The sequence below is a fragment of the Idiotropiscis lumnitzeri genome, chromosome 8 (assembly GCF_059441095.1).
Source record: "Idiotropiscis lumnitzeri isolate Australia: NSW breed Sydney's pygmy pipehorse chromosome 8, RoL_Ilum_1.0, whole genome shotgun sequence".
NCBI lineage: Eukaryota > Metazoa > Chordata > Actinopteri > Syngnathiformes > Syngnathidae > Idiotropiscis > Idiotropiscis lumnitzeri.
The window spans coordinates 21,052,314-21,065,680 of record NC_142398.1 but is presented as its reverse complement, the minus strand read 5'-3'; the positions used below and the strand labels follow the sequence as shown (position 1 = coordinate 21,065,680).

The 13,367-nt window shown below is 42.0% G+C and overlaps 3 protein-coding genes across 3 annotated transcripts; all 3 read left to right on the top strand.

Moving 5' to 3' along the window:
• Nucleotides 1-2,854: 2,854 nt before the first annotated feature.
• On the top strand, nt 2,855-4,853 carry LOC148332720 (uncharacterized). The gene is made up of 2 exons (XM_088302634.1): nt 2,855-4,649; nt 4,753-4,853. Exon 1 carries the CDS (start codon nt 2,866-2,868, stop codon nt 4,321-4,323), a length of 1,458 nt encoding a protein of 485 aa, XP_088158760.1. The 5' UTR covers nt 2,855-2,865; the 3' UTR covers nt 4,324-4,649; nt 4,753-4,853.
• On the top strand, nt 4,388-10,632 carry LOC148332719 (uncharacterized). The gene is made up of 6 exons (XM_088303407.1): nt 4,388-4,398; nt 4,834-4,943; nt 5,044-5,861; nt 6,271-6,369; nt 7,610-7,976; nt 8,621-10,632. The coding sequence occupies exons 1-6, from the start codon at nt 4,388-4,390 to the stop codon at nt 10,198-10,200; spliced, it is 2,985 nt and encodes a 994-aa protein (XP_088159533.1). The 3' UTR covers nt 10,201-10,632.
• A 142-nt stretch (nt 10,633-10,774) lies between these two features.
• On the top strand, nt 10,775-13,276 carry timm10 (translocase of inner mitochondrial membrane 10 homolog (yeast)). The gene is made up of 2 exons (XM_088302633.1): nt 10,775-10,986; nt 11,930-13,276. The coding sequence occupies exons 1-2, from the start codon at nt 10,916-10,918 to the stop codon at nt 12,123-12,125; spliced, it is 267 nt and encodes an 88-aa protein (XP_088158759.1). The 5' UTR covers nt 10,775-10,915; the 3' UTR covers nt 12,126-13,276.
• The last annotated feature ends 91 nt before the right edge of the window (nt 13,277-13,367 follow it).

Sequence of the window (13,367 nt, the reverse complement as noted above, 5' to 3'; positions counted from 1 at the left end):
CGTAAAGAGCGTCAGTTAACTGAACTGAACAAAATGCATGCTACCGCAGCTGAGTTAGCATTACCCAGGCGGTCAGAGCGACCCAGCGTGCTAACTGAAAAAATGCTAGCCTACCAACGGGACGAGTTGCTTAAAAGAGACAAAAGGCTGCTTAGTGTGTATGAGCAATGGAAAGGGCTGGTCAAGACAGCCCGAGAAAGTTTAAGGACTGACTTATCAGAGCACAACTTGTGCACAATGGCTGATGACATTGAAAAAGGAATGCACAATGTGGTAAAAGAATACAGTGAATTAAGAGAGCGTACTTTGCTATCCCATGACGTAAGACGCAAAATGGATGCTTGTGAAGCAGTAACAAGAGACATTATGAAAATCATTAATGAACGAATAACAGCAATTGATGATTTTGATCCAAATAGAGAAACGCTTCGCCTTCATCAACTCCTGTCTCATAAGTATGCTCATTCCATCTATGGTACGGCTTCACAATCAAGCATCGGTAAGCAGTCGGACACCTCAAGCATCACAGCAAAAAGGATTGAGGCGGCCGCTAAACTTGCGGCAAAGGAAGCAGAATATAAAACAATGCAAGAGGAAATGAAGCAAAGGGAGAAAATAAGAGACATGGAGGAACAACACAGAAGGGAATTGGAAGTACAGAAATCGGAACTTGAGAGATTAAAAACGGAAAAGGAAATGCAAGCTGCTCGTGCTAAACTTGAGATTTATGACAGAGAAATTAGCAGAGAGATGAGCATGGATATGGGAGATCAGCAAATGCGTTACAATGTGTCTTTCACTCACCATGAATCAATATCTGAAGCACCAGCACCCCCTATTGGATCATTTTGCCCATTCACGTCGCAAAACAAACCGTCTATCCCGAGACATGCCAATGTGACTTATCAAGGTCCCCAATTTCCCAAACAGGCTCCTCCTACAGACATTTCCCAGCTGGCTCAGGCTATCCAAGACAGCATAGCAATAAACAGAATCCCAGTGCCGATGCCCACAGTGTTTAATGGCGATCCAATCACCTACATTGAATGGAAGGCTTCATTCGTTTCACTTATAGACTGCAAAGGCATTTCACCAGCTGAGAAACTTCATTTGCTAAAGGGATACGTCTCAGGCTCAGCACAAAATTGTCTTGAAGGCACATTTTATCGCAGTGATGAAGACGCATACAAGGAAGCATGGCAAAAGCTTGACCAACGTTATGGACAACCTTTTACTATTCAAAAGGCTTTTAGAGACAAATTAGCAAAATGGCCCAAGATAAATTCAAAGGATGCAGAAGGGTTAAGGACATTTTCAGACTTTTTAAATGCATGTCTACAAGCCACACCACATGTGAAGGGTCTCGGAATACTAAATGACTGTGAGGAGAATCAAAAACTGTTGCATAAAATTCCAGAGTGGTTGGCAGCTCGTTGGAATCGACAGGTCACAGTTACACTTATGGAAGGCAAAGATTTTCCTTCTTTCATGGACTTTGCACAGTTCATAGCTGTTGAGGCTGAGATCGCATGTAACCCTGTCACTTCTTCATATGCCCTTCATTCATGTAGCTCATCCTTTGAGAAAAGTCATACAAACAACTCTAAACCAAATAAATCAATTCAAGCATTTGCAATGCAAACCATGGTACACAACGACAAGGCAAGGACTACCAGCACAAAACCGAAGGCACCTTGCATGCTCTGCAAGGATGAACAACACCAGTTGTCAAAGTGCCCAAGCTTCGCAAATAAGCCCCATGAAGAGAAGCGCATATATATCAAGGAAAATAAACTGTGCTATGGATGCTTGAAGGCGGGCCATAATGTCAAAGATTGTCGCCATCGCCAGATTTGTGACATCTGCAAGGGAAGGCATCCAACTTCTGTGCACAATGAAAATCACCAGGCACGAGAAAGGCCTTCATCCCCTCTTAGCATCACTCCAAACGATGCTCCAGGCGACACCCCGAACGACACAACTGCCGCCACTGCTCTCAACGTAACGAAGGTGGGTCATTCAAATAACACATCCATGATAGTTCCAGTATGGGTGTCCACGGTCCAGAATCCATTCGAAGAAAAGTTAGCGTACGCGCTATTAGACACACAAAGTGATAGTACATTTGTCAGTGAAGAGTTAAGCAACCAGTTACAAGCAGTCACTCACCCTGTAAAGTTAAAGTTAACTACCATGCTTGGTGTCAACTCTATTGTCAAGAGTCACAAAGTATCTGGCCTGTGTGTGAGAAGTTATAACTCAGACATTCGCATTGACCTTCCCCCCTCATTCACAAAGGACTCCATTCCAATTAATTATGAAAATATACCCACTTGTGACACAGCAAGAAAATGGCCACACCTTACAGAAATTTCGGACAAATTACCACCTCTCTTGAATTGTGATGCTGGACTCCTCATCGGATTCAACTGTCCTAGAAGTTTAGCTCCAAAACAAGTTCTCCTAGGAGAAGTCAATGAACCATATGCAATCCGCACAGATCTCGGGTGGAGTATTGTTGGTGGCTCCATCACATCGCCCAAGGAAACTGAATCCAGTTTGTGCCACAGAGTTACTATAAAAGAACTACCTCAAGTAACTCCCATGGATGTAATTAAAGTGCCAGAGACAGATTTCAAGGACTGTAAAGCAAGTGACAAAACAGTTTCACAAGAGGATCTCATATTTCTGAACCAGCTAGAAGAAGGAATAAGGAAAAATGAACAAGGACACTGTGAGATGCCTCTCGCATTCAAACAAAGACCTCACTTACCTGACAACAGAAAACTTGCTGAAATCAGACTTTCACACTTGAAGCGAAAATTCAACAAAGATGAAAAATACAAAAATGACTACATTGCATACATGAAAGACATCATTGAAAGAGGTGATGTCGAAGAAGTTCAGAACGACGAGAAGCATGGTGAGCAATGGTACATCCCCCATCATGGGATTTATCACCCCAAAAAGCCCACTAAACTACGTGTTGTGTTTGATTGTTCTGCCAGACACATGGGAACAAGTTTGAACGATCATCATCTTCAAGGGCCAGACCTAATAAACAATCAAACAGGCATCTTACTGCGATTCAGGCAACATCCTATTGCTCTGATGTGGGATATAGAGATGTTCCACCAGTTTCATGGCCACAAGTGTGATAGAGACTACCTGCGTTTCCTTTGTTGGAAAAACGGCAACACAGACATTGTTGAAAAGGCAATACAACTTGCACGAGAGGCCACGGAAATATGCAAACAAGGAGGGCTTCGTCTGCATGAATTCATCTTGAACACTCATGCTCTTCTACAGAGTTTTCCTCCTTCCAAATGTTCTGTAGAGACAACAACAAAGGACCTGACATTTAAAGACATGACACAAGAAAGAACCTTGGCCGTTCTGTGGAGTATTGAAGAATATAAAGACCAAACAGCAACACAATTTTTGTCTACTGTTGCATCCATCTTTGACACACTAGGCTTCTTGGCGCCATATGTGCTCAACGGCAAAAGCATCTTGCAGGAAAGGTACCACCTTGATCCATTCGTGGATGCAGCCGGTCTACTCAAGGTGGGAGGGAGACTGTCACCTATCAAAGATTCTTTCAAGCACCCTATAGTGATTCCAAAGGAACAACGTGTGACCAAGCTTATAATAGCTCACTGTCGTGAAGAAGTAAAACAAGGAAAAGGCTTCACCAGCAATCAAATCAGACCCAGTGGCCACTGGATCCCTGGCATGAGCAGAACAGTTGCTTCTTTTATCCGCCAATGTGTCATCTGTCGCAGACTTTGCAGAGCTCCAGAGGGCCAGAGAATGAGCGACTTACCTGCTGAACGAATAGAGCCATCTACACCCTTCACATACTGCGGCATGGACTGTTTTGGATCTTTTGTCACTACAGCGGGCAGGAAACAACAAAAACGGGCAGCACTGCCCCCTCCCGGAGTGTTCCCACAGGAGGACCTGTATAGCGCAAAGAGATGGCGTCGTGTTCAGTTTTTGGCTGAACAATTCTGGTGCCGGTGGAGACGCGAGTATCTGCACAACATCATCGCCAGGCAGCGCTGGCACACTCCGAAGAGGAATCTCATAGTAGGCGATGTTGTGTTGGATGTTGATGAACAGTTACCCAGAGGCGAGTGGAGACTTGCCAGAGTCTTGGAGACTGTCGGTGGCAAAGACGGACTTGTGAGAAGAGTGAAAATCTCCTTTGGAGATAAGAAACTGAATGACAAAGGTCAACGCACTAGTAGGCCTTCTATTGTAGAGCGCCCTGTGCAAAAGTTAGTTTTGTTATTGGAATGTTTACAAGCTCATGACTAGAAGTGTTAATTAGTTGTTAAAAATTATTTGTTACAGTTGTTAATGCACACTTAGACTCATAATTATGGTGGGAGTGTAACTAACCATATTAATATTTTGTGGACAGCAGTGGTGATTTTGTTTATTGTATTTTATTTTCATTTGAAATTTGCATCGAAAGGTTCTACTTCCGGTTTAAGCTATGTGCTTTTATTTTGAATGTGAACTTCCTGTTTAGTATTGTTCACACTTAAGGTGAATTGACGAAGAGTACGGCAAAAAGTTTCATATGAAGCCTCAGAAAACGGACGTTTATTTTTCTAGCACCCCCTCCGAAGAGGCAAAAGGTGTGTAAACGATGGATATAAGTATTTTGTGTTTGTAAATATTACGTGTTGAATGTGAAATATGTCAGCTAATTGTAAGCATATGTTTTGAACTGTGTTTCAGCTCTTACGGTGATTCGGTTTTAAGGTTACACGGTTATGGATACATCTTGCTCAAAAATAAACCACAAAATCATCAGTAAAGTCTCATCCTTGGTTCGGAGGGTTTGCGGGGCTTTGAGAAGAAGCTTCTTGGAGAGCTCCAGAGACAACAAAACAACGCCCAGTTCTGTGATACACTTTTACAAACTGAGGGTGAGGCCCAGAGGGTAAAAGAAAAAAATCTTTCAAATTAATTGTAATGGTTTACTCTGAAGCATGTGTCATGAGTACAATCCTCTTTTCTCTTCTTAAGGTATCTCGGTGCCCACCCATAGCTGTGTTCTGGCGGCTCTTAGCCCTTACTTATCTCAGAAGCTGTCAGCCACACCATCTCCTCCATCTGGGCAAAAACGCCATCTCCAACTTAAGTCAATGAAGGCCCACACCCTGTTGAAGCTGGTTGGTCTACTCTACTCAGGGGAGTTGGAGGTGATGGGAAGTCTGGAGCATAATGACGTGATGGATGCAGTCCAGACGTTTGGGATCACACCTCTCCTAGAGAGACAGAAAAATGAGACTACAAAGGAGTTGGAACCCCAGAAGAATCAGGTCGGGGGTTGCAGTAAAAGTTGCATGTTAACTGCTGGCAGCGACAGTGTTAAGTGCAAGCTAATGAAAGATGCGCAAGTGCATCATGAGATGAGCGGAAGGAAAGATACACATTCAGTGGAGGAGAGAAGTTTTGTATCCACTGGTACGCAAACTCCATTAGAAAGTCAAACTAAATCTGTGACCCCAAAGCACATCGCATTTCAACCCCAAAATGTCCCTTTAGATGTGTGTGAGTTGAGTTCAATGTCAAGTGGCAAAGTGTCCAGCAATCAGTCTTGTAGTGCCAGCAATGACACTTCCTTCTCTCAGAAGCCTCAGAATGGATGCTTCTATTCCACTGACAGTACTCAGGTGCTGACTGAAACAAAGGACAACAACATGACAAGCAGAGATGAAGTAAAGAAGATGACGGTAGACAAAAATGCCGATCCAACAGAGAGGAGGTCTCCATTTGCCAAGATAGCGAAGAAGAACCTGGCAAAGATGAAACTGATGGAGTCAACACAGTTTTCTGTTAAGGTAAATAGTTATAGGTAATAGTAAATATTGCAACGCCTGTGTCCCAATGTTTTAAAAACACTTTTAAGGTCCAAGTATGTTGAATGACATTGACGCCTACTTATTCTTTTGCATGTTTGAGTGTTAAAAAATATTTCTGCTGCCCACACCGAAAATGATCACCCACATTTGTCTACGCAGAGGAACACATCTTTTCAGGATTCTAGTCTCAGAAAAAGGGTGTGACTTAAAACATGGACCCCAATATGGCGGGCAAAACACAGTTCTATAAATTTGTTGTTTACACACATGGCCTTTAGGAATCATGTCAAGTCTTAATTTAGTTTTTGTGTGGGGATTTTCTCACACATTTTTATCCTCATCTTGAGTCAGGATAAATAACGTAATGTGTTGAAATTCTGCTTTGCAGGTTAAGCTGAGGAGGAGGAGAACAAGAGAAAAACTATGGGAGGTTGTGTCCATCCCCGATGAGGATGAGACCATGTCGATGTTCGGCCCTTTACCGCAGGTAAACGACACTCTTTAAGTGTGCTTTCAGCCTTTGAATCATTCAAGAAAAGAGTTGATTCTAATTCACGAGAATAGCTTTTATTCCCCAATATGTGAATGGCAACAGCAAATATTGGGATCGCAAGGCTGAGGAAGCTTAGCTTCAGTGCAAAACCTCCATCGCATTTGAATGTACTTTGAAACTGAAACAAAACAAGTTTACAGCAACCTACAAATAATTCTTTAGATCTCATCTTGCAAATATGTGACAGTGTTCTGAAGACACACTGACTTTGCCAGACTGGAGAAACTCAGACTTTTCTCCACTAGTCCGTCTTGTAGGTGGATATAGTATTGCGTTTTTTTTTTAGAAGTCGCTTTGTTTGGTTGTTAAAATTCTCTGATTCCCTCCATCTTTACTGTTAAATTTGTATTTCCTTATGTTACAACTGCGCCATCTGCTGGTAGCCAAGAAGTGAAAACAATTATGCGTACTGTATTATGTAACATGACCTCACTCTAGGGTAGGAGCTGTAAATCTTTCTGGGCTGCAATTTGGTTCTATTACCAATTATCAATACATTGTGACATGATCCAGATTTGTTGACACACTTGTCCTCTGCATTATTGGTAAGCATTCTCTGAGTTGGCCAACACACTCAGGGACATGCTGGCCATTGGGAATTTCGATAAAATAGGTTGAATTTCTCTTCCCTGAATAGCCGTTTTTTTGGGGGGGGGGGGCTCAATTGAACTGTGCAAAAGTGCATTGCGGGTAATTTACATTGAACCTCCCTGGACATTCGGACACCCCCACAAAATGGCGTAACGCTTTAATAGTGCACTTTATATGTGCATATTCAGAGACAGCCTATATTTCTAGTTTTGTGTTAAAAAATGCAATGTTGAATTGTTTAACAGTCAAACATTAAACATATCAAGAAACAATAGCGTTTTATTTGGTTGATAGGCTGTTGCGCATTAGATTTCAATCACGCCGGAAATTAGGTTTGAAGCCCTCTTAACCCCTTAAAATGAAATGGTGGACGAAACACACTTCCGTCAGTGCTTAGTCCAACCCATTTATTTTTATTTTTTTTAGTTTCCCGTCGATCGACAGCAACGGACTGACGGGAAACAAAAAAAAACTGGGTCAGACGGGATGCCCACCTCTCTATATATGTATGTTCAAAGAAAGTGTGTTTGTGGAGTAAGGGATTTCTTTATAGTTGGTCTCATTGGTGATTATCTCTTTGTAGGAGGCTCACCCAACTGAAGCTCTGCCATCACATAACCAAGCTGAACCCAGCAACGCCACTAAACTTCCATCCCACCCCAATATTATATCTGAACCGTCACATCACTTCACCGATTGCACCGCTCCACACCAAAATGGAACGCTCCAGTCGGCACCCGTTCCACAACCTCCCGACGTTGCAGAGGAATCTGATGAGCAGATAGAGAAGTTGCTGGAGGACATCATGATGGGTCTGAACATTTTGCCTGACTTGGCAGTTCCAGAGGGGGACGCGGGGCCAAGTAAGATACTTTCGGATGCCCCTCCTGCACAATGTCAATATTACCAGAACATTGTGGAACAAAGTGCCCACAAATCAGTATACTCAGGTATTTGGATGCATGCGTCTCCTGCTCTTTTTACTGAACACTTGCGTATTTTTGTAGCTGCTAACAAATGTTTTATAGAGAAACATTCATGTCATCAGTTGAATTTCATTGACAATTTCACATTTGCTGCAGCCTTTTAATTGTTCGTGGTGCTAAAGTCCAAACAGATTTTGAAGCCACGAGCGAATGCAGGCTGACAATTGTTTCATAAATTTAAATAACGGCCGATCCTTATTTTACTCATATGTTTCTAAGGTGAGATATACATATAAAGACATATAAACTAGAAAGGGTGGGAGGGATTTATTTTTTGATGCAGCACAATGCTGATGTAAATGATTCCGAATGGATGAACAATTGTCAAAATATCATTTGTTAATGTTGTAATACTGGCAGTCAAAATTAGCAAAATAATCATTTAAATGTTGCTGTCTTGTGCAATTTGTATTAAAGGTGCAGGTTGAGGCGGTAGTGGAACCTTCTGGAATTCATAATGTAAACAAATTTAGGTCGAATATTCATTCGAATAATATTAATTCTCCCCGAATCATCAGTAATATTCAAAGATTCTTTTTTTGGGTTGTTTGTTAGCATTTTTTTTCAAATACTGATTATTGTTTTTTGTTTGTTTGTTTTTCTTACAGCTCAGAAACAGCTCAACTGTAATAGCGTGCCACTTATTGAGCCAAGTGGTGTGAAAATCCCACCGCAACCATATCATTATGATTGCTCACCTGTGAGATCAGTGGGGCAAACGGATCGCCTGAGCCACCACGACCGAAAGTGCCCACCAATTCAGGAGCGGCAGCCCTTGTCTTCGTTATTGTCACCTTGTTGGAACGACTTGCGGCTTCCTAGATGCCTCTCTCCGATCGATCCATTCACTTCAGTGGGAATTGAAGACCCAACTCATCAGTTGTCTCGCTGTGCAAGACCCTTGTTCACAGAACATTCTGGATTACTAGTTTATCCACTTGCTCATGGGGAAGAGAAATGGCCACCGTTATTGAAGACGCATCAAACCTGCTGCCCAATGCAATACCTAAAACAGCTGGAGTATGAACCAGCGCAAAGCCGAACCTGCACGGTACCTCGTATAAAAAACAAGATGGGAGCGTGCCTCACTGCTGCTGAAAGGAAATCTTACCCCCAGAGGTTAAAGAGAAATTTAGTACATGAAAAAGGCGTTGCTATGGATGATAATGTTGCTCCTAAAAAAAGGAAAGTGTGTGTTGATTATCCGCAAGATGCCACTGGTTCAATCTGTGATGGAATGGAAAGTAAAAAAAAAATGAGCATTTGCTCAGTTAGTTTGTCACGAAACAATGTCCTGGCAAAAGAGAGAAATAAGGCCACATGTTCTCCAAAATCATCACTCAATAGTTGGGGAAAACAGAATCAACACTCAGACACAAACGGGCATCTGAAAAAGAGAACTACTGGACGTCCAAAATCGGTGCGCACACGCCAAAGCCACATCAAGACACGGGGATTCCTGAAAACAACTCAAGTGCCTCCAAGCGACACGGATACAAACTGTGTTGCATCAAAGCAAGTCCGTCTCTTCAAGCGGAAATGTGGGAGACCAGCCAAAAAGATGAAAGCTCTCTTTTCGCCAAACACTGCCCGTGCAGTCAAATCAAAGAGTGAAGACCAGAAGAAAATTGAAAAGAGTAATAGAACAAAAGAAAAAGGGCCAAAAATGAAGCATGGAAGAAGAGAGGAGGTGGCAACACTGAAAAGTGTTAAGAACGCTCCTAAAGCTAACGTTAACGATGCGGCCAAACGGAGGGTTGCTTTCAAAGACTTTCAGACCTTTATGAAGGCCCACAACTTTAAAAAGAAATCAAATGAAAGCCAAGACGTTTGTGGAACCTTCTTAAACAGAGATGATCAGCTTCAAGAAGAATGCTTTGAAAATCACGGTCACATTGTCAACGAATCAACAGATGACAAAGACGGAATACAACAACTAGGCTCCTCTGGAAAGGGGGCCAATTTCATAAATGATGAGCATCCTTCAGTGGACGTGGAGTCTGCTGTCACTGGGTCACCGAGGAGCCCAGAATACAGCAAAGATGAGATAATCGAGGTTGATGTTATGCTCTCGTCCCCAGAAAAAATGCCTTTCACCGCGCAATGTGAGTACGGACTCGCCGAAATTGACACTGCACAAAGTGAAGAGGAGGGAGAAATTGACGTGACGGGAGATGAGCTCGACTGACGTTCGCATGTGTGCATACTTTATTTTGTTTTTGTGTGACGAGTGGTCATTACTAATGTTCTTCTCTGTTTTGGGGCTTTTATTTCTTTTTTATGCCTATCTGAGATGCCTAATTGAGTGACCATCGTTGTATAATACACTTTTATAGCGTTCTTGGTGTTTTTCCGTTATCTGTGGTTTTGTTTGTGTAAGATGGCAACACAAGAATATCGCATTTTATTTGCAGATTTTTCCATTTACTTATCTGCTAAAGGATGTAAAGCATGTTGCTTTTTATGTTGTGTATTTAAATTGTTTTGCGTTTGAAAAGTGGTTGGCTACTGAAATGATTGAAAGCATTTTTTCATACTATGACTGTCTGTAAAAAAAAAAAAAAAGGAGCCTTTATTGACCAAACCCGCTGTTAATAAAATTGTTATTGTTAGTTACTAATGTTGATGTATGTGTTTGCTTTTGGTAGGATATGCACTGACATTCCCGTCCTGAAAATGCATATTGACACGGTAGAGGGCGCGCTTCCCTTCCTAAGCTTTTATTGAATAAAACTTTATTGACAGCGGAAGTTGAGGCGGAAACTGAATGCACTTGTATGCTCGAGACTTGAAGGTTACCCAAACCTCACCGGCAAGGAATTTCGCCACTGTCGGAGTGAACAGCGTCAACACGACAGTGTGTTTGCGGTCAGAAAGACAGTGGCCTGCCTTGCATCACAAACATGGATCCCACGAAGGCGCAGCAACTGGCGGCGGAACTGGAGGTGGAGATGATGGCTGATATGTACAACCGGTAAAGTCGGAATAAGCTAACGTCAACTAGCTTCTGCACTCATTCATTGCGATACTACCCTTCCCGCTTATCGTTGAGGTGGAAAGAAAATGTGAAATGTAGTTATGGTGGGAATCATTACGGAAACAGTGTGATACAGAAGTCTATAGTGTTAACCCAGTGGTTCTTAACTTGTCTTCTAGGGATCCCAATTTTCTGCGCTTCGGTTCGCGTTAAGCACGATAAATAAACAAGTATTATTCAAAAATGATATTTGAAAGCTGTGCATACGTGTTTCATCATAACCACACATTGTTACTTAGTCCTTCAGCGCATCGTATGAAAATGACTACTGTCATTGAAATTGTCACTATAGTCGAGAGAAATTCTTTACGGCTAAAATAAAAATCAGAGCTATCAAATGTAATTTTTTTCCAAATTAAACATCCGTCCTCACCACATATATATTTAAATTTTCATTATACATTTTCAATTGATGTATAAAAGATCCACTATTCCAAGCTGACAACAAAGGGTTTGAAGTAAATAAATGAATACAATACTTTATATAGCGCACAGGGCTCGCTTGCATGAAAATGGCCATTCAAGGTCAGCACAAAATTGCTGAACAGCTAATTCATTTTGTGCATTTGTTCACGAAAATAAACTGTCAAAATGTTACGATTATAGCGGTACATCTCATCCTGCATATCATTCAAAATGTGCAAAAATATTATTAGGCTTACTCATGTGGTAGTATGGGGAAGTTGATATCTAAAGTTGAAACCAAAACCAGAATGCCGCGCAGTATTGACTTGCCGTATGGACGCTGCAGACATAAAAGCATGAAAATTAAGAATAAGCTAAGGCAATTTCGAATGTACTGATAATGAGTATAAGTTAGCCCTGGTGAAGTGAAACGCTACTTGAAACGATTTGAGCTTAAATGCATTCTCCTTTCCAGAATGACCAACGCCTGCCACCGGAAGTGTGTGCCTCCACATTACAAAGAGGCGGAGCTGACGAAGGGCGAGTCTGTGTGCCTGGACCGCTGCGTGGCCAAGTACCTGGACCTCCACGAGAGGCTGGGCCGCAAGCTAACAGAGCTGTCCGTCCAAGATGAGGACATGATGAGGAAAGCGGCTGTTGGCAGTGGATAGCGACACAGAGAACGCAATAAGATGCTGAAGACTTAAAAAAAAAAAAAAAAAGAGGAAATGTTTTATTTGGGTGGTGTTTGTGGGCAGGTGCATCAGAATTGAAGTTCATCTGGGTCCAGTGGGAAAAACTCTTGGCTGCATTCAAGGGTCACATGAAAGGGTGTGTGCACTTTGTACACCTGCATTATGAGGACACCTCCATATCCTTCAGAAACAGTCTTAGAAGCCTCTCAGGATGTGGACTAATGTATTCAACCAGGCCTGGTCCTTCACAGTCCCAGGATATGTTTGCGTTTATTATTGTTTATTTTTTACTTTATGACTCAGTCATACATAGATTTTTAAATGTCGTATATCACAAACAACTGTTTCTCTTTAGTTTGGGCCTTAGTGTACCTTCCATTGACCCGTTTGCAGTTCATCACCTGTCAGCTTTCAACACAGCCACTTGCGATCCGAACCTTTTCTACATCATCATAAGAAGTCAGCGTCTCCTCTTCTATCATAGCACGCGTAACAAACTCAATATTTTTACACCCTCCTTCCCCCACCCATGGATTGTAACTAGGTGACCTTGGGCGCCTTGAAATGAACTAGTGGGCACCTGATGTTCAAAATGTGCATATACAAAAAAAAAAAGACATGCATAATTAACCACCATTGAAATGAGGGAGGGAGGGTTGCTCCGAAACACGTTGATAAACCTGAAACGTGAAATCAGGTAAAACAAACCAAACACGTTTAAAATAACTAAATCACGAACAGGTGAATCCGCGGGTGCCAAACCGCGATTATGTGGGGTCCACAATATGTCTATGAAATTATTTCATTTGAGTACCACGATAAAGAGGGAGTGAAATGTGAAACATTGTCTGCTATTTGAAAGCTAAATGAGGAATATTTAACCTGTGCTTGCCTGTTGAACGGTTGTGTCTGTGTTAAAAAACTCACTTAAATGTTGGAAGACGCCATTGCTACTCTTCTCACCTTTTGTCATTTATAGACTTTATTCCGTCACTCTCGTGCAGATTGCTCTGTTAGCGGACCAGTTTTATTTTGTGTGTTGACTTTACCCAGTCCGACCGCATATCAGCGGGGATGCAATGTTTTTCCCCCTCCTCCTTAACGCGAATAAAGCTCTCTAATCATTTGATGTGAGTTACGAATGTTTGCATTATGCACAGAGGCGGATATTGGAGTGATCATTCCAGTCGGCGAGAGAATGCAAATCTGTGCCTGTCA

Excerpts from the sequence above, each read along its gene's own strand:
- LOC148332720 (XM_088302634.1), top strand. The coding sequence starts at position 2,866 with ATGAAAGACATCATTGAAAGAGGTGATGTCGAAGAAGTTCAGAACGAC.
- LOC148332719 (XM_088303407.1), top strand. Across the intron at positions 4,944-5,043 it reads TACACTTTTACAAACTGAGG|GTATCTCGGTGCCCACCCAT; the intron begins GTGAGGCCCAGA and ends TCTCTTCTTAAG. Across the intron at positions 5,862-6,270 it reads CAACACAGTTTTCTGTTAAG|GTTAAGCTGAGGAGGAGGAG; the intron begins GTAAATAGTTAT and ends TCTGCTTTGCAG.
- timm10 (XM_088302633.1), top strand. The coding sequence starts at position 10,916 with ATGGATCCCACGAAGGCGCAGCAACTGGCGGCGGAACTGGAGGTGGAG. Across the intron at positions 10,987-11,929 it reads ATGGCTGATATGTACAACCG|AATGACCAACGCCTGCCACC; the intron begins GTAAAGTCGGAA and ends TCTCCTTTCCAG.